Source organism: Serinus canaria, chromosome 1, assembly GCF_022539315.1.
Source record: "Serinus canaria isolate serCan28SL12 chromosome 1, serCan2020, whole genome shotgun sequence".
Taxonomy (NCBI): domain Eukaryota; kingdom Metazoa; phylum Chordata; class Aves; order Passeriformes; family Fringillidae; genus Serinus; species Serinus canaria.
The window spans coordinates 37,127,663-37,148,955 of NC_066313.1; the positions used below are offsets into that span (position 1 = coordinate 37,127,663).

Below are 21,293 nucleotides of genomic sequence, written 5' to 3' on the forward strand. Positions count from 1 at the left end.
ATGTTTGATATCTCAAATAGTAATTCATGACTGACCCCTCTTTTTCCCCACCATCACACTTTGATTTCAGGGTTTTATAAAAAAGATTAACACTCTCACTGTAGCAAGTAATTAGCCCAACAATATACTTTCCAATATGTCCCTGATCTTGCTTGGCTATTACCTAGTACTTCACAGACAAAAAAAGTTTGTTATTAAGGAGAGAAGATAAAACTACTTAGGCAAGGATGCTCTTATAGATTAACAACCAGAGCCTTTCAACAAGCATTTGAAACAATTGCAATGTCATAACATTAGAGAACATGGGGGCTGCATTCTAGATTTGGGGCAGTGCTGTCACCATTAGCTGTGAACCTCTGATGGATGTCACTGCTATTTGAGTACCTTCCCTCTGTTACAAGGCTTTATTAGTAAGTCGCTCCCCATGTGTGAAAGAAGGCACTGTAAGAGATTTTTCCTGTTTCCTATATGATCTAAACTCTTACAGAAGTTTAAAACAGATTTAAAACCAGCACTTCTCATCCCCCAAGAAAATGCACCCCAGGTGAATGCTGTATTAAGTAGATGGGACAGAACAAAACAGTTTACTGCTACTCTGTGTCTTTTGGCAACAGCTGAAGAGAAAACACTTACCAGATTATTTGAAACTGGAAAAGCATATTTCATTAGGTTCTCAAATATGGATCGTCTAGTTCTCCCTTCAGGCTTATGAGCAAACCGCAAGTTTCGAATATCCTAGGGGAAGAAAGAGGGAAATCAAGTTGCAAATTTCTGAACCACTTTAAAATCCAAGGAAAATCCAAAAGCCAGAATTCAAAGCGGGGTCACATGACAATGCTTCTTCTAGCACTGATTTAATACTTTGAACAATGTTGTGTTGCAACATTGGGTTTGGTTGAGGGGGTTGTCTACAGCCTCCAAAAACAGCAGAGCAGCTGAGGGAGGGCACAGCTGTGCCTGACCACAGCATTTTGCCTTCACATGAAGCTCTCCACCTGCTGAAAGTCTTTGTGAGAGCCCTGCTCAGGAAAAAGCAATGTTTGACTGGCAGGACTTTGTGAGACAGACATCCTTGGCTGTCACTGAGCTTTTAGGTCAAGCAGTGCTGTAAGACCACTGGAGGGGATGGCCTAACAAAGTACCTCCACAGAGCTACTGCATGTAGGGGCCCCAAGAACAGCCAGCTGGTGCAAAGCATCCAATGCCATCTCCCTTTAAAGCTTCCACCTCTCAGAGCACTCAAGAGGATATCTTGAAACCAAGAACTCCTCCACTTTGAGCAGCAGCACAGTTTAGACAAAAAGTGGTCATCCAGGACCTCCTTTCCAGAGTAATCTACAAAATCAAATTTGGAAAGCAAATAAAACATCTCTAAGTTTTTCCAGCCAAGCCTGCAACTAAAATGCTTGCAGTAAAGAGTCTAAAATTCATCAACAGGAAATGAGCTATCAAGTTCAAGTACATGAATATGGTAGAGCAAGTCACAGAATGAGATAAACAGCTGAAGACTTTGCTTCCTCACAGGGACTACATGACTGATCTCAGACAGAGAACTTTTCAGGATGCATGAGATGTATCTGTACCACTCTGTTATTGCACTAAGCTGCTGTGCATATCCTGGTGAAGCAGGCTGACATATATAAATATGCTATAAAGGGCCAAAACACCCATCCTATAGTTTGTGCCTGACAGGGAAATGATACAGTTCACTCCAAACCTGACCCAGTGTGCCTACAGACAAAATGGCTGAGGACTAGGAATCCAGATCAAAACAGGGAACAAATTAGCTTCCCAGCACAAGCCCCCCCACCCTATATTAGGTGGGTTGTGACTCCCACAGGACAAGGGATCAGCTGGATTATTTGGTACAGATTGCAGTAACTGGTCTTGACTCAGCACACCCACAGCTTGACAGTCTGCTTAGCTTCCTGGTGCCTCAAAACCACAGCAGTGACCAGAGCACTTTGGGATTCCTATTCATTCCTCCCTCTGCTCTTATCCAGCATCCTTTTAGCATTGAGGGGCTCTGACAAGCTCTAAACAGCCCAAGACCTACAAGGTTCTGAATCCAGCTCTTCCTATGTGCTCACTGAGGGAAGCAGAAAGGCCATGTCATCCAGAGTTATGGATTCAGGAGGGGAGATGGTGGCTTTATCTACTTTGTGAGTCTACAGGAAGCAGACAGGAAGAGGCAAACTCTTAATTTTTATTGCAGTGTGTATTTCCAGTTATTCCAAGGGTTCTGGAGAGGCACATGTGAAATATGTACTGCCTTGAAAGAAATGAAAGAACAGCCCTGAGGAGGACTGAAGGCTACTCACCAGTCCATCATGGTAAAGCACTGCAGTAGGTGGACATGAGCTAATGATATAGGGGGGAAACATTTCCTGCTCTTGAAATGCAAATGAATGAAAGGCCTACTGAATTCCACAGTAACTGGAGTCTACCTAGAATAAGTCTGGTGGGCAGCCCAGAGAAATGAGGATGCAGGCCTACACTTCCATGATGAAGAAAAGCACAAAGCCTGAAAAAAGGTTTGGATCTCTTCTCAAATGAGTGGAGCTGGAGAATACCAAAAACTACTTTTAAAATAGTGTTTTTTGACATCTGTGAAGTTATACTGACTAAAATATTTTGCAGAACTTCCTATGATACTACAGAGACAACCTTTAAAAATATATGTTCCCCTTCCCCTATTGTAAAACACAGATAAAAGTTTACCTTGCACACAATCTCCAGCCCATACGAATTTTCACCACGACTGGAAGCACCTCCAATCTTCTCCACTCTGTTGATTACACCTAAAGATGCATCTAGGACAAAAGGAGGGTCCTGTAGACAGTTGAAATTTGTGAGTTTAAAAAGGGGAGGGGGAAAAATCCCCAGCTCCTGCTCCCTTATGTCTATATTCCCAAACATATAGCCACATTTCACACAGAAATACTCTCAAACAACACCCAGGTCTAAAGATTGAAAAGGTAGCAAAAGCAGATTATTTCAAAAGCTTACCCGTTCCATGCTTTTAAAATACAGTCTATAATTGGTAACAGTAAGGGTTCCTCTGATTGCTCCAGTGAAGGGGCAGATGTAAGTAACATCCTTAGCTTAAGGGGGGAAAAAAAAAAAGTAAAGAAGTAGTTAATTTCACAGTTAATTTATGGAAGAAAAAGTATTCCAGCAACAATATTTGTGGGCTCTACCTTGCAGATTATGAAATTAAAACAAGATTAATCTGTGGTTCTAGCCTAGAGCTAACTTGCAAGTTTCAGTTCTGTGGAGAAGGTAAGAGTTTGGGTAGAGACAGCCCCGTCACCCAGAATCCTACATCTGCACAAAACTGCTACCCCTGTCAACAGGCCAGTGTTCAGTGCAAACTGTTTGGTCTTACTGCCAGTAGCTGAGAACATCATGCATGAAAAGAGGAGACCACTCGTGCCTGGATGCACACTTTTGAAGCTGATAACAATCTGCATAAAAGCTAAAGATTGTGCCCGAGATGGTTTGTGCCACCAGGGGCAGGAGAAGGCAGTTCTCATCCATGTGGTTTTTCGGATATTTGGGTCCTTCTGTACACCTTTGCACGTGGAGTCAGCCCTGGGATGAAGGCCCTCATGCTAAAAGCCAGCAGATTTACAGTGATTTGCAGGAGCCATGAATCTGGGTAATAGCCAGCTGCTGCTGATCTTAGGTCTGAAGTCAGTGATCAAGTTACTCTGCACAATTCAATTATTTTTGAGCCTGAGTGATGGTGACTCAAAACAGTCCCCTTCTTAAATGGCCTCAAACATTTCTCACTTGTTCCAGCAAAGGGAAAGAGGTGCTGCTGGCTTTCCACAGCAAACACCTCTAACTGCCCTTCTGTTTTATATCACTTCAAAATGTCAAGATTTAAGTTGTTGCCTCCTCACCTCTGCTGCCTATCACTTCTTCTGCCACTGAAGCAGTTGTCTGCAGCACTGTGGCAATGGTTTACACTATCACCAACAAGTAAGGACTCCCCTCAAAAACAGAGAGGAGACCCACTGAGCTGCCAGATCCATGAAAAAATTCCATGGATCATCTGAATAACCTTAAGCCTCCAAGCCCTAGGGGACCCATTTTCCAAGGGCTGTGTCAGGGGGATGGCTTGCCTCCCACCAAGAAGACAGCAAGCATGAGCATGAGGTGTGAGGCTACTGGGATATCAGAATGGGAACCTAAATTTCTTCCACCTTTATCCCATGAGATTTAGCTCAGAAGGGGACAGAGAAGAAGTCTGCCTTATTCCAGGGCACTGGCAACTCATATAACTAAATCATCCTCAAGTTAGCTCTGCTTCTGCATTGTCTTCCTTGACTCCCAAGATCTGGATGTGAAGAAAGATCCTTAAAACATCAGAAGTGACTAATTTGGAGCAAAATATGTAGCACACAATATCTGGCTAAAAAGAAATAAAATATACATATCTATAAAAAACATGCTAGTAATTCCATTATTTATTTATTTATATAAATTTACATGTATTTGTTTGAAGGACAATTAAACACAAAATGCTTATAGCCATTTCTAATTAAACCAAGTGTTTCATTAATGTTCGATTATTAATCACTTCTTTTCAAAGACTAGTTTGACAGAGGTTTGAAAGCAGACTCAGGAAGCATAACAAGGGTGAGGGCAGCCTGCCTAGTTTTTCCACTGGAGTTCCCATTATTCAAAAGGTAATTTTGAAATGCTTAAAAAAACCCCAACAAAATCCACTAATAAGAAAAGCATGCATTTACATCTAAAAAGGAGCAGGATTTCTGGGTAAAGAGGAAAGGTGCTAGAAAAATGTTTTCCAGGTAAGGAACCCAGGCATGATCTCAAACACTGGCCTTGCCAGTGTGTAAGCCACACCACCTTTCACATTTGCATTTTATTAGCCTGGTTTCCTAAGGAAACAATTTTACTTAATTACACTGCGCATGTACAAATGTACCTACACACATGGCTTGTCTGACCTTAAGTGCCACAGCTGTATGATTTCAGCAGTCTCTACTTGATAAACAGGGATCTCCAAGGCATTAAAGTGCTTCACTGTTTGTGAGAATGAATGCCAGATATAATAGAGAGGTTGTAGTGGTGCTATCACCACGGGAAAGCCTAATGAGCTCAGCCTTTGGTATGTATAAGAGAATACATATGGGAGAAAGAAACTGGAAACCAGATTTACCAATTCCCCTGCTTGTGGAATTCCTGTCTTTTACAGGCCAATCTTAACCTAGATTATTGGGTAGGCTGAAAATATTTTTCTTCCCTTCCCTGTAAAATACAAGGAGAATTACATTTGCCTTCCTTCACACTTTCAACAGGAAACAATTATTGCTGATGAATAACAAAGATTTCCTTTTTGCTGCCTTTAGCTTCTTGCTGGAACAGGCAGCTGCTGTCTGGGCTACTCCAAAAGCCACCCAGTCTTATAGATTTACATGGCTCATCACACCATTTGCCAACAGATAAAACATGGGTAACTCTGACCATGGGAATGGGTATACCATTCCCTAGGAACCCTTCAAAAATCCTCATTGTCAGAGCTAATAGCATCTGTGGAGTGAGTTAGATATCAATCTGCAGTGTATGGTTAGAGTACGAGTTCAAAGTCCTTAGGACTCTGAAGCAAGAGGCTGAGAAAAAGATTAATTATGGAGGTGGTTGTTTGGAGGTTTTCTTGCTTGTTTTTATATTGCTGTTGACAGGTGAATCTTTTTTGTGAAGTATTTTCAGTTTTCATTTTTTGATTTTTTATGTTTAGGACTGAAGTTGCACTCTTCCTTACCATTTTAAGGGGATGGCAACATGGTAAAAAAGCAAATGCAAAATCTTTCACAGAAAATTAATCAAGAGGCTTACTCAAGGCTTCAGAATGGAGAGCATCAGCAAATCTGATGCATGTCAGCACGTCCAGATGAAAAACGAAAAACCCCATCCTCCATCACAGTAAATTCCCTGCAAAAGCAGTGTATCCTTTCCTAAAGCCCATGACAGAGATTAGACACATTATTGTGCTGTGTCAGCCTAGGAAGTTACCCTGTGGCAAGGACAAACTGAAACAGTTGATCCATGTCCTCTCAGGAGGCAGCCAATGCAGAGCTGTACAACTCACACCCCATCATTCACGGCAAGAGCGTTGAATTGCTTTGTACTTGCTATGTGATAAAAGAAGACACAGTTACCTTGGCCCATGTGCTGTGCAATTGCTCAATTAATGAAACAATCTGATCATGGCTCCCAAAACATCTGCACTGCGCTGTTGTTGGTCAGTGACCGCCAAGATATTTTGCTCTATGCATATTCTACTGTTTGTCAGCAAACAATAAGGAATTTCCTCTTCACGTACCCATGTCTTTAATGGTCTCCCCTGGCAGCAAAGGTGGCTCTTCCATTTCAGCCAATTTATTAGCCTCCCTCAGGACCTAGGCAAAAGATACAAGTACAAACAGAAATTCATTATGTTTTTATAAACCAAGAAGTTTACACATACAGGTCAAGAGTATCAAGGACAACAAATATTCAGAGATCTTGAAGTACTGCCTGGGGTCTCTTCAGAGGCCAACACCAGGCTCTGTACTTTGGCAGCACACTTCCAAGGTGTCCTTTCATGCTCCAACCTTCTCTTGCCCTGGCCACCTTCACAAGTCAAATTCCCACACAGTTATGGACAGAGCCAAAGGAATCAGTTCCTCTCCCAGTTGAAGCGCTTAGTGATTACCACAATGACATCAATATTCAGCAAAGCAATTTCTAGCTTACACTGAGGAAAACTGAAAAGGACACCTTGGTCACTCCACTGTGCTCAGTGAGGGTCCCACAACTGCAAAAGTCCTGGCTTGACTCAGTTACAAAGGTATTTTGACAGGTATATATAGGAGGTACAGTTTTGATTTTTTTTTTTTTTTTTTTTTTTGGCCGGCCAAATGACCCCTTTGTCACTTTCCTCTGGGTTCATGTTATACCACAGAGCATGACTTCTCAGACCTCTGACTGCAGTTACACAAAGGTTTTCACAAGAACAGCTTCTGTCATGGGCAGATGGACATTTTAGGAAAGCATGGCTGTAACTAGGAAAGCATAACCTGAGGTCTAAACTGTAAGAACTAGGAGAGAAATGCAAATATAAGTGATTGAGATTAAGGCTAAGTCTATCTGACCAAATGTAGATGGATTTAATCATGTTGTCCCTGCCTCAAACTGGACAGATGACCACAACCTCAGCAGTACAATTTGTTCAACCTCTTAAAACAGACAGAGAGCAGGTAAGTTAGTCCAGACTCTGCTTCATGCTATAGCAACCACAACCTTTGAGTTCAGGGTTGGCATGTGTCCCACCTGGAGAAGACAGGCAGAGGGAGCTCATTGCTGCTCACAGCTGAATGTGCAGGCTTTCCCAAAACGTGTTTTTTTACCATAATGTAAGGAAAGGGAAAAAAATTGCTTCAATTTGGTATCAGGAAATCCCTGCAAAGAAAATTCAAAGACATAGCCTAGAGTGGCATTCTAGAACCTGACACGTCTGTGGTCAACTTTCATGTAGGATCAAGCCAGAGGGAGAGCCTCAGGGAAGAAAAATTCCCTAAACTATGCAAAAAAAAAAAAAAAATTGGAAACAAACCCAAAGAAAGCCCTTGCCACAATAAGAGCACATTCCAGCATTTTCACACAACAGATTGATGCATAGATGAAAAGATTAACAAGATCAAAGCCTTCTTGAGAACAAGATGTACATTTTAAAAAATGCATTCAAAAGACTCTTAGGAAAAAAACATTAATAATAAAAGCAAGTACAGTCCTGGCTTCCTAACAGAAACCTCCCAACTGCACCCACTTAGATCAGGTCTTACCAGGGAGGCTGTCATAGCAGCTGGGCTGGGGTCCACAGGATGAGTAAGGAGAGGTCACCAATGACAGAACTCACACTGGCAGCAACTTGCCAGGAAGCTTCTCTTCCCCCACATCATCAACATCAGTAAAAATAAGGTTTTGCTGCTATAATGAGCAGAAATCGATGTTGAGGACTTCTTGTCAGCACAGCTGTGCTGGCCAAAGATCACACACCCCATCAAAGCCCTGACTGAGGGCCTCCCTGACAAAAGCCTGTGATGTAGACCCACTCTCAACTCCTGTGCATCCAATTCTGTGCTTGAGTAACAGCCCTGAAATTAGCAGGGTAACATCTGGATTATGATAAATGAGATGGAAGCTTCTGGCTAATTAGCCCATAAGTGGTGGTCATCTTTTGGCCTTTTATCTTGGAAGGACATGAGTGAAAATACACCCTGCCTTCAGAACATGATCACAGCTTCTTTGAGAAGGTCCATACCCCACACGGGCAGCAGCTGCTGCCAGGATCACTTCGGTCAACAGCTGGACTCACTGCTCTCCTGCAGATGTCAGCGGGAGCACGTCCAGCAGTAAACATTTGGGAGACTGGGGTGTATCTCAAGCCAAAGCAAATATGAGGTAAGACACATAGAAAGCACTTGGTATGACAAACATCTGCTGAGGTGGCAGAGGTGGGTAGTGCTCAGGTGGGTTTTAAACCCTGTCCTGCAAGTGGGGGAGGGAATAGGCAAGCAGTATGAAAGACAAGGACCTCCCTGTCAACATCATTCTCTGTAGACAAGGTTGAAAGCCTTTCCAATTTAAAAAGTGTCTCTTCTAGGTCTAATAAAATCCATCTGCTCACTCACACTTCTCTAAAATGTCCCCAAGATCAGAGGAAAGGGTTAGCAATCCAAACCTGTGCTCACCTCAACCCAGGGCAGCAGATGGCTGGCTTCCTGGAAGCACAGCACTTCAAGGTTGGCCTCCTTGCCTCCCCTCTTACTATTTTGGGGTTTTTTTGCTACAGTCTTGAGGACTAAATTAATTTTCACCACCCCTCAAGTGACTTCAGCACAGTACCTATCTCAGGTAACAAAGCACTGACTCCATGGTGATTTCAAAGGTGCAAGCACATAATCCCTGGAAAACTGCCATCCTTTCCAGGAGGCTGAGACAGACATGGTCAGAAAGCCCAGGACAAACACTTCTCTCTGTTGTGCCAGTCTATGCACTGTCTGCTCAGCAGTAGATTTTGAATGAGCCTCTAGTTGGGCCACTGGCACTTGAAACCCAACCTGGCAGAAACCAAGAAATGAATGGTAGGCATTTTCCTGAAACCCACTTCCATCAATGGAATTTAAAAATTGATAAAATTGATTCAGAGAAATACAATCTGTGTGGGACTGAAAATGCAGGCAGCAGACAGGAGAAGACATCTGCAGCACCAGCCAAGGACAGGAGCCACCAGCAGGTAGAAAAAGTGGGTGGATGAGAGAAGAGGAGTTTTGGAAACAGATCAAGGAGAAAGAATGGTATGGGACAATGCACATGAAGGTCTGAGATGACGTCAGTGTCATAAATGGGCCCTTTGCGCCTTATATGACTAAGGAGATGACATGAAAAGCCCTTCCATCTTACTGCCAATCCTCCTCTCCCCCTCAAAATCCAAAAACGGTTCATTAAACTGTGAGAAAAATCTTTTTTTGTACATTAGCCTATTTTCAAGACTCTAAAAATAACACTCTTGGGCCCAAATTTAGCCCTCTGCAAACCTTACAAAATTAAATTAAGAGCACCAGTAAGGCGAGGAAGCAGGGAATGGAGCCAGGGACACGACTGCGGCAGCCTGGCTGCAGCGGGGGGAAGGCAGCTGCTGATACATAAATGCTACTGAGGCAGGTACCACACATGCCTGCAGCTGAAATGTGCCACCTCCGTGTGCCTCAGCCTTTGAAATTGTTCAGTGGGAATAAAACCAAAGAATTCTTAGAGATCTGCAATGAAGAGCACATCCAGAGCTGGGCAAATCATTATTACTTAGGAATAGGACCACAATGACTTAGAGTTATACATGGCTCTTTCTGTCACAATCATCACTAACATGGTTTCTGTAAGAAACAGATACAATGACCAAAAATCAGTGGAACACTCTGCCTTGCCTCTAAGAACCATGTCTCCATTATCTTTTCCCCACAAAAATGTTATGCCCTGACTGAGCATAGCAGTGTAACTGAATCTCTGGAGGAATGAAGTCCTGTTACACACCAGAACAGCCTTTATTTCTGTCTTCTTTTACCAAGTAACATCATGTACCCATCCCACCTGTCAGCAGTTCTCCCTCTAGATGAAACAGCTCTCTAAGAGTCTGAGAATGGGAGTACCTTAGAACATAAACACACGTCCTGGCTCAGCTCAGAGGGTGTGAGGACTTTGTGCCACCACCTACCTTTGTCCGCTGCTCAAGCAGCGACTTGGCAGAACAAACCCACACTGCTACATTCAACTACCACTTCTCTACTCCAGGATCCCACCTTGTGTAAGCTCCAGCACATTCACCCCCAGCTGAAGGTGCAGAACTCTTTCATGCCCTCCCAACTACTGCCTCCAAGACAGGGAAACTGCAGTTTTGTTGAGGCAACCTCCAGATCTAAGCAACAAAATCATGATCTCCTTTGTTTGCATGTATGGGGTCAGGGAAAGATATTTAGAACCTGCTAAAAAGGTAAGACTACTGCAATTCAGGGTACTGCAGTTCTGGCAAGTCTCTCCAACCACATGTTCACACTGCCTCCTAACACAGCAGCCTAGCTACAAAAAATAGCATGCTGCTACAAAAATCCCTCTCCTGGATGATGTTCCTGCACAATTTGTGCACACAGCTCATCCTGAGCAGCTGCAGCCAACAGGGGTGGTATAGAGTTGAATTGCAAGCACACTCTATGTACAGCTCTTAGAGGTCTGTGCACAACTGAACACTGTTCTAGAAAGACCTGAGAGGGTACATGACACTCTAAATTCAGGGTTTGCTTTTTCACCATGAAGAAAACAGCTGATGTGCCTTCCTGTTGTACTGCCACAGCCCGGCTGACAACCCCCGTCCTGTCCTGCGCTGGCTGAGGCCAAGCCAGGACTGCCTCCTCCTACCCTCCCTGCCAGTGCTGTCACTGTTCAGTGTCTAGCTCAGTCAAGATGCCCGGGGCCCTCTTTATGACTTTTATAATGGAAGTTTTTCCATAACCTGGATCATTTTGCCAGGACTAGCTTAGAGTGTGACTGCAGGAGTGAAGGCAAGCAAAACCCCGGCAGGAGAGAGGGAGCAGCTTGAACCAACCAGGGAGAGAGTCATTTTATCCCTGGATGCTGCATAAGCCTCCTGATAACAAAGATGCATGAGGAGAACACCTGAGGTCTCTTCTAGCCATCTACCAGGTATTCTTTCGTAACTTTCTCCTGAATGTTTGAGTCCTGAAACCCACAAAGGTCAGATTGTTTAGCTTCACACAACTTAAGGGGAGAGAGGTTTGTGTTACCAAATTGTTGTGTAACAGTTTTCACAAGTCCACAAAGATTCTTCTATCCTGAATCACAATAAAAATGAGAAAAAGGAATCTTTTTTGGCTTAGACAATATTAAAATGCACCCTTTTTTCTAACTTTTTTCCTTTCCTCTGATTTAATCTCTCCTTGGTAACCTCCTACACACTCCAAGTCACTTTGCACATTTTGAACAGAGTTGTTGTGCATAAAGCCACAGCACTGGTTCGACACGTTCAATCCGACAGCATGAACACCTTGCTTCTGTATTACTCCTTTCCCCAAAACCATGTCTGCTCCATCTTCTGAGAAGACAAGCTCTCCAAGCTGGAACTGCTTTTGTTCCAGCTACACAGTCCCCTTGCTTCTGCAGCCCCTGAACTCAGATTTGGCCTGTCTCTGTCTACCTTGTGAGCATGCACTGGTCAGCAGCAACAGCTGAAAGACATGCTGCAGGGACAGGAATGCACATATTGTACGGGTACAAAAACATCCAGAGAGAATGAGTAGTGTTTAAAAAAATCTATCTTTTCAAATATGGAATTGAAAGTCAAAAGCCAAGTGAGAGGTTTAATCTCCTATAGGAAAATATCTCTCTGATACTTCACATTTAAAGGACAACCGGTGAATATTTTGGTTGTACTTAACATATCTAAACTTTCCTTTGCTCCCCTTTTTTAAAATGTCTTTGTCTCAAGAAATGGAAAATTATTAAATCACCATTTAATAATTTTCACCATTTAATAATCACCACTTAATCACCATTTTTGCCACTTTGCAGGCAGCATAGTCAGTAAGCTGCAGGAATACCCATTTCACCTGAAACTGGAGAACTACACTTGTGCTGGTCCCTCCAGGTACTCTGTAGCAGTCAGTGGAAAGCAGGATACCTAGGAGCTGCACCTTTGGGATAAGTACCCTTCCTCCCACTGAAGGCTAAGAACTAGGGTAAAGGACTGTCAGTGCAGATCTGGAAGGGCAAATCCCAATTCTGGTCCCTCCTTGTGGTCAGCATAGCAAAACCCAATCTCCTGGACATCCCCAAACATCTGAGCAGTCATATCCTACACTTTTCAGAGATGTACAAATGTGCTGTGTGCAAAGAGGCAGCAGAGAATGACCCAGGTCAAACACAAATACTGCATGGATTTAATTTAAAAAGGCATGACTCCAGAGCTTGTAAGACAGGCTGTCTTAGTTGAGGTATAAAAGACAGATTTTGTGTCAGAGCTGGCTCTTGTCTGCTGTCACAAAGAACCACATAAGGGAAGTCAGCCTTCCTGTAAAGACTTAGCCATAGGATTACTTTTACATATTTGATTAATTAATTAACTTTGCTTTGCAAAACATATACACTTACATAACTAATGCTTCTCTGCTTTAAATGCCTTTGGGGGGGGTCTCAAACCATGTTCACCTATTCCTTCCCCTGAATTGCCCTACCACTTCATCCCTTTCCTCTTTCATGGCTGTTTCCATCAGTCAATCAATGAAGGACAGTGCCACTATGGCAGGTGCATCAAGATTCATCATTATTCCAATGATGAATGGAATATGAATATTGGAAAATGGAATGAATATTCCAAAATGTCTGAAACAAAACAGATAGAGAAGCCCTTTCCATTCATGTCAGAAAAAAATCCCCACAGCGGTCTAATTCTGGCCAGCTGACACTGACCGAAGATGCAGAACTGATACAGATCTGTGCAGAAACAAGATGAGAATGCTTCTTTAGGACAGTTTTTCACAGGTGGATAGGTTTCTTCTCTAAATGAAACATTTCCTAAAACAGGAAAAAGGACACATTTTTCTGGCATTTCACTGCTAAGGTGCTTCTGTCCTCTCAGTGCTCAACCATCAGGACCACTGAACAGAAGCCATGCTTACTTGACTGCAAACACTGCACTACACTGAGGAGAATTTCAGCTGCCATTTATGGCTATTTCAAGTGTACTTGGAGAAGATTTGTGTGCTAAGAATCCTACTGGAAATGCAATAAAACATAAATCAAGGAAGTAAATGGACTTTGTTGATTATTTTTGAATCATTAGGAATACCACAGGAGAAAGACTATGGGAAAGAACAGAAATATCTCTGCCTGACTGAAGCACAGGGACTTTTCTGAGGATTACGACCAGATGGCTTGAAAAACTGTTAGAGACATTCAGAGCTGCAGGATATTAATTGCAAGAAAATGCTTTATGTCTTATTCCTTTGGGATATTAAAAGTTCAAAGAGTAAAAGACAAAACACCATGGACACACGGATCATTTCAGAAGAGTACACAAAGAATCAAATATACCATCCAAAGATCACATCAAGCCCATTCAGCTCCTAAGAGAGCACTTGGCCAAAGGCAGCCTCCTAGCTTAGTTAAAAAAAATCAAAACACAAGAAGTACTTAAGTTATCAAAAAATGTTCTGACAACAGATCACGTATTACACTACTCTAAAGACAGTAATAATACACAAAGTACACTGCAACTGCCTTTTAACTACTCCTTCCTGACACAACTAAAAAAAAACAAATCACAAACTGTGATCTCTACCTATCATACATGTTTTGAGAAAGCATAAAAGTGCTTGAGAAATCACTTGCTTACTTACCACTGTCTTGAAAATCTTTAAAAAGAAGCTGAAGGTTATTGTATTTAAAAAAAGGAAATACAATCCCTAAAGTAATATAAAGAGACTCTTCTGCAGGAGGAAGCAGCCACCATGCAGTGTTCCCCTGGGGTTTTCTCCTTTGTTTTTTCCACGATGTTCTTCTCCACTCAGACCCGAATGTCCAGTGACAAAGAACAGCATCTCTGGGTTCCCTGGGCTGGTGAATCTCCTGGGCTCTTGCTGCACAACTAAAAGGCAATGCTTAGAAGCTCAAAGGAACACATTGTTGAGGGCCACTCGTTCAACCATGGCTGGCTTGTCTCTTCAAGTTTGTATGGCTTGGTGCCTCAAGACAATTCTCTCATTAGGCTCTGACAGAAAGTCGTCATTGACTCAACTCAGCAACGCTCCCTGGCACAGAAGGTTGCAGATATTATCTATTCAGACAAGTCCAACATTTTTTAATACAGAACCTTCTTCACTGCCAAGGGTTCCACATATGTCTCAAACCACAACGCCTCTGCTCTCCATGGGCTGCTCAAAAACTTTGGACAGCACATTAGCTAGACTCTATCCTTTATTTTTACTTAATTTTGTTAAGCAAACAATTTACATGCAAAAAGAAGCTTAAAAGTTTCAAGGAAATCATTAAGCTAGTTCAGTGACTTTCATATCAAGAGTCTTAAGTGACAGAAAAACCAGACAAAACTCTGACCAAAACCAGAGTTATAAATTCTACCAACTAAAATAAGTCACAGAATACTGCCTCCGTTACTAAGTATTTCACTTGTGAGTTTGATACAGATAAATATATATTTATAATGAGCAAACAATCATACAGAAGGCAACAAAGATGTTTCATTCCGTGCAAAAACATCTACAGAAAATCAAATCTTGGCAGGCACTGCATGCAATCACAAATCCATGTACTCGCTTTAAATACCATGCTTGTTCATTCCTGCCTGATCTGTCCTTCAGTTTACAAAACTATAACTAACAGGGGGCAGGGGGGGAAGCCACCTCTTACCTGGTTTTAGTCAACAAAAAGCAAATTCTTGCACTTTGTAGCTAGGAGAAATATGGCAGTCAATTAGGAAGAGATGAAAATATTTTGGAGAACATATGAAGGCCATTTGCTCACTCTCCTTAGCTTTCCATTCCTAATAGATGGCAATCATAAATGCTTCCAGAGATTTTTTCACTGTGCGTTACTCCACATTCAAGCTTTAGGTACCTCTATATAGGAAAAATTAGCAATGTTTGCTGTCTTTGCTCTTTTCTAACTAGATGAGCACTCAGGGAGTATTATTTCCATGTAAAGGAGACAGAAAACTGACTGCATCTGGCTTTTCTCCCTATCTAATTTGCATGAAATCAATATTTTTCAACCCAAAGGTTGGCTACTCTGGGTTTGTTTCCTTGAAAGGGGGAGGTGCAGAAAAGGACTTATTGGGGAGAGGTGCAAGGAGAGAACCAAGATTTTCCATCTCTTGGGATATTTTAAAATCAAAATTATTATAATTCTTATGAAATATGCAGCACTTACTATAAACTGGAGTTCTTGAAAAATGTGGCAGGGGCTAAATTCCAGTCACTGACAGGGCTGTCCTGGCATGACCATGCTTATGGACAAGAGCATCATTCATTCTCCAGAGCCAGTCCTTTGTGCTTTTGTTCATCAACAGCTTAATGCTCCAAAGAAAGAAAGAAAGCCCATTTTCCCCAGGCACACAAATGCAATTCATATGGTCAAAATCAGAATTTTGAGATAGTTAGAATATGTTTCCCTGTAAGACTTCCTTACTTCTATTCTGCTGCTCTTTAAGTCCCTGTGTTTGACACCTTTGATAACATAAAGCACTGCCTGTTCTTGGATTTGGCCCTTGGACTTTGTCCCTGCGTACAAAGGGACCTATGGAAATACAACTGGCAGGTCAGGTGAAGGCCACTTCTGCCTGCACAGCTTCTACTCCTGTACAGACACATGAAAACATGAAGTGCACCTCCATGTGAGAACAGAACCAAGTGATGATGCAGAGAAATACATGGTCAAGTCTTCATACAGTGACAGTAAAAAGATGAACAGTTTATTCAATTTCACTGCTGCATCACCAGCTCACATCTAGCCAAGTGTTTTGTGACCACAGGTCAATTATCTTCACCATCTGGTGGCTTGTGCAATACAGTCTGTAACTTAATAGCAGTCACAGTCCAGTGCACTGGGAAGGAAAGCTCCCAGCATGGAAGACATCTTTGCATTTGCTATGAACAACTGCTGCTTACAGGCAGCCTCATATGCAAAGAGTCAAGGGCTAGTCTGAAACAGGAATATTTATCTCCATATATTATCACGGAGCTGACTGGCAAGGCTGAAGGTCTTCAAATACCATGGAGGAGCTTAGGCAGAGATTTTGTCATGATTTAGTGCTTGCAAGCTAGCATCACTCACTGACTGAAAAGTCCCTTAAAATCAAAACTGAAAAACATAGCTTAAATGAGTGCTTGGAGTTTAAAACGTTATGTCACTCTCTAAACCCAGCTCTTGTTGAACATGTGTTACACATAACCAAAGCCTGACACACTTCCTGCATTGGCAGGGAGATAGTAATGGAAAAGCTCACTGAGGCTAGTTTTAGTGATTTACAGCAAAGGATGGAAGGGGGGGGGGGATCACATCTTTCTTCAATATGTTTTTCTACTAACAATATACATGTCCTACAAAGAGCTAGTCTAAGCTACTTTGCACTAAAGCTAGAGTAAAGCAAAGGTGGCAAAGTCAGTGTCTGGCATTTCAGTCAATCCTGCCCAATATCATCTAAGGGACACGATTCACCTCAATTGTAGAAGTCTACATCTGGAGATATTACTCTGCACTCTCTCCACAGTAAGAAGAGAAACACATTAGGTTCTCAAAACAGACAGAACTGCACCTTTACTTGAGCCAGGTTAAAGCTGGGATCCACAGAAATCACTTGCTGCCCCTCAAAGTATGTTCCCAACACCTACACCAAGAACTTCTCTAGCTCAACTCCACTACATTCTCACCTAACATGGGCATGTCCTTAAAGCTGAGCTAGATCAGATCATAAATGACCTATGTCCTTCTACTGAGCACAAAGGAATTGTGGTTGGCTAGCTTGAATGCAGACTTGCCCAAACAGACTTAATCCAGGAAACCTAAGGAGACTGCAACAGTATCCGTTTACTGTCTTGGAAGGAAATACTCCTTCGTATACCTTTTGTCATGCACCAGTTATGTATCTTACAAAATACCACATGGGCTTGTCGACAGTTTCTAACCATACACATAATAGAGAACAAATAAAGTTACAAGCCACTCTGTTTCTTCCCTTCAAGTCCTAACCTTTCTAACCTTCAAGTCCTGGGAATGCTACAATAATATTCTTGCACCTCATGCATTAACCTACTTACTGTAAATCCACAAATCCCTCGTATATTGCAAAAGAAAATCATTATGTAGGGAACAAACAGTCATGAATGGTCATATGCTTGCACACTATTTTGTCTGGATTCAGAGGAGTATCAGTATCACTGTTGCCCCTAAAGGGGAGAATGGTTTAGTGTTTGCAACAGCAATGCTAACAACAAAGATTTAAACTACTTTTTCTGAAGGCTGCACAACAAGGCAGGCGACACAGATCTGCTGTAGTTTCCTTCTTTCTAGGTGCAAGAAGCAATATAAAGAAAACAACATATGAGTTTCCATCCTTTGGTTTAAGCTTTTGCTGCATGCAATCCAAAAGCAGATACAATAGGCCTTAACAAATTATCAGGCAAAGGTACTGCTCTTAAGGGAAGTGGTAGCAGGCTCTAGGGCTATATCCACTGCATCTCAACTGCAAATGAACAGCATCCAACCCTTTTATAAGGGCCACTCCAAAACTTTGAACATGCTAAGCTTCAGGCATTATCCTATAAAGCAACAGCTACCTAAAAATGAAAATCCCTACTGATAAAAGATAGAGCATCAGCAGGAAACTTCAGTACTATAAAATGCACAGACACATCTCCTCATATGCATAGGAGAAAATACTGCCTGCAGAACTTAGGAGCAAGAAACTCACTGTATTATATTAACCACCAACTTCCCAGGTCTGTAACAGCCATTTATACACTTTGATCCCTTTGGCAAAGTGGGCTTTAAGGTGTTTTTAACATCTCAACCCAAATTACAAAGTATCTATAGATTTCCTACTATGGATTTCCATTTTCACTTCCAACTACTTCAATTCTGTTCTCGCCTGACCTATAACTTATGTTAAAACATATGGCAGGGTATTTGCTAAAAAATCCCTCAAAGATATATATACCCTAAATCAATTCTAAACAGCTTTAAATTTAAGATGAGGAAAGGGGTGGAAGGAGAACCTAAGAGCACTTTGTTGCTTTTCTGTTGGGTTTTGTTTTGCTGTTTTTTTTCTTTTTTTTTTCCTATGAAACTAACTGAAGCAGCCAAAAGTTATTTAGTTAGTTTATGAAGTGAAAATTCTGTAAACTTTCTACTGGAAAGGCAATTTAATCTCAGTTCCAGATACCGACACGCTCAATATTCATTAACAAAAAAACCAAAACAACAACAAACCTTTATAAAGGTTATTATTAAATACTTTGGAGAAAGATTTAGGAAAAATACTGCACATGCATTCAGTAGGAATCCCTAGTGGCTGCCTCATTTACCTCATTACACACATGTGCGTGCAGACACAGGGTGTTAATTGCACTCCAAAAGAAAACTGCAGGCACAGACTGCAAGAAATTAGGTGGGTCCTTCCTCTGGTTCTCTCCTCCCAATGGACGCCTACTATTCTTCTAAAAATTCCCCACAGAAAGAGAGAGTGCTAATTGTAGCTATCACAAAGTGTTTTTCCATCGTCAAAGAAATTTAATTCCTAAATTTGAGCCAATGCGCACGCAAAGGCAGAGACCAAATAGAGGTAGGAGTGATGATGAATCCACAGAGCAATTCACTCTAGCAGGAAAAATTTAAACACACAACAAGAGAATAATCCCATAACTGGCATATCCACATCAAAATTTTGAAAAGCTTATTTTCAGCCTCTTAAAGCTTATTTTCAGCCTCTTAAAGCAACACCTTCATGTGAGAACATGGCATAGCCCAGTCACTTGCCACCCATACCACAAAGTCACTACAAAATGCATCAGTTCTCTCTTCAGGGCATGTTCTCTTACTCTCATTCTTTCAGGAACAACATGGGACCTCTTTTTGTCCCATGGTAGTGAGATGCTCAGCTCAAATCTCAGTACCTCAGTACTCAAATCCAAGTAACTCTTGGGAGTTCATGCTGTCTTGTGCCAATGAAAGCTGCACAAGATGCTCAGGCAAGTAAGGAAAGAGCTGGAGTAGAGAACATGTTAGTGCCAATGTATCAGTTAATGGTACAGCCTCATCTGCAATATCCAAGGCAAGGCCACATCTCAGAAAGTTCAAAGGAAACAGCAAAAACAATCAGGACCTTAAAAAATCTCTCACAGAACTGACTTTCTCATGGAACAGTCACATGGCAGAGATGTCAATTCAAAGAAACCCAGACAAAGAATGACAAGCCCTGGGAAAGAACGTCCATTGTCCTCGACTTAAGACCTGAAAGAAATCAGCATTAGCTGGCCATCACTCATAACAACTGTTCCCTTTGGGAGCTGGCACCAGGCTGCAAGAGGAAGCCCAGGGAGCAAACAGCAACACACCAGCACTGACAGCGGTGATCAGAGGACAGATGGTGGGTCTGCAGTTGCACTGGCAATACCAACACAGGCTGTACACAGGTACAGAACAGATCATCTGACCCCCAAGAACTGCTCTCCAGCATAAGACACTCTCAGAATGAGGAGTGAAATGATGAACGCATGAGTTCCTCGAGGAGAATTAAGTCTATCTGTAGCAGTGGAAACTGTCTCTTTCTCCCTAAATTCTAATACAAACAGAAGCATGGGAATGCATTTTCTCCAGGTCTGCCTACCACTGACAAGCAGCCACTGGAGTGTAAAGGAATGACCCAGCTTTACACCTACACACAGCTGCACTGCAGCCACTTACACCACCTCTGCAAGAGTAAGCTTTAGGTGAAGCACAGAAGATATGCCAAATTGTGTTCACACAGAGTTGATGCAGGTGAAGACAAGAAGCCAGCAGAAGCAGGTGCTCACTCTTAGCCTGCAGTGACACTATTGTAAATAAGTAATCCTCTGCTTACCATCTCTCCTGAAACACTACTCTAAAATGAAAGAGGAGCTGCATTTGTTCCAACCAAGGCAGAATTTTAGATTACTTAGAGAAAAAAAAAAAAAAAAAAAAAAGCAGGCAGGCTGTGAAGAAATCACTCCTGCATATTATAGGAACTGTGGCACAGCATGAAATTATGGGCTCCTAACGGCCTCCAGGAACACATAGGCATCTTCTGCTCAAACAAATCTCACATGCAGCTAAGTGAACATTCCTCTGTGGACACTGTTTTTGATTGCTAGTGAGTACAGAGGCTGTGTTGAATGGGAAACCAGACAAGCTGAGGAGAGGTGGAATCCCTGCCCAGACAGCTTACAGTTCACACAGATAAGGTGACAAAAGGGAGGAAAGAGTCACAAAACACAATTGGGATTGCAAAGAAAACATGTTGAGCCGTCTTAACCACTAGAAGGGAAAGACAACTTCAGTTCTAAAAAGGAAATATTGGCTTGGCCTCTACCTCTAAAGGTAGCCCTCTAAAGTGAGAAGACAAGCTGCACATCAAAACTGAAAAAAGAATTCCACATATGCAAACTTCAGTAGAAAAAAAATAAATAAGAAAGTTTAATTTTTTATAATATTATATATATATAACATAATATTATACAGTTACAGCTGTAGCAGAATTTGCAATCTTATTCATATCAACAAGCCACTTAGCCTCAATCTAAAAATTATATTTTCTGTATGTTAGAGTGAGTGAATGGCCTAACTTCACAGGGGGAAAACTTCAGATGCATTTCAAATTTCCACACCTAGGCATGTTAAGAAGATAACTATTCGTATCCATAGGCAAAAGGTGCAAACTATCATAGAATGCACATAAACTACTGATTAATTTTCAAATGTTAGCTTAAAATTGGCTAATAAGCTGCCTTTTAGAAAGAAACTTTCACATACTTGACACTTACGAACAGGTGGACTCTGTTATTAATTATGGATGACTGAGACAGCACTCACAGGATGAAAAATCATCACGGTTGTCAAAGGAATTAGCTCTGCACTCTGAAAATTTTGTGCAATTTTACTGTGTTTACATTTTACAAAGATTC

The 21,293-nt window shown here is 41.8% G+C and overlaps 1 protein-coding gene across 6 annotated transcripts in view; it reads right to left on the reverse strand.

Annotated features, from left to right (window-relative positions):
* The window catches only part of MTMR2 (myotubularin related protein 2), a 61,691-nt gene that overhangs the window by 17,351 nt on the left and 23,047 nt on the right, over positions 1–21,293 (reverse strand). For 5 of the 6 annotated variants that reach the window (XM_030234507.2, XM_018908430.3, XM_050980509.1 and 2 more), the window contains exons 3-6: positions 6,356–6,431; positions 3,010–3,104; positions 2,722–2,832; positions 634–735 (exon numbers count right to left, since the gene is read on the reverse strand). In XM_030234507.2, the coding sequence (XP_030090367.1) occupies positions 634–735; positions 2,722–2,832; positions 3,010–3,104; positions 6,356–6,431 (384 nt within the window). Of the gene's footprint in view, positions 1–633; positions 736–2,721; positions 2,833–3,009; positions 3,105–6,355; positions 6,432–13,979; positions 14,293–21,293 lie in introns of those variants that run through there. The other variant, XM_018908431.3, reaches the window with a different exon arrangement.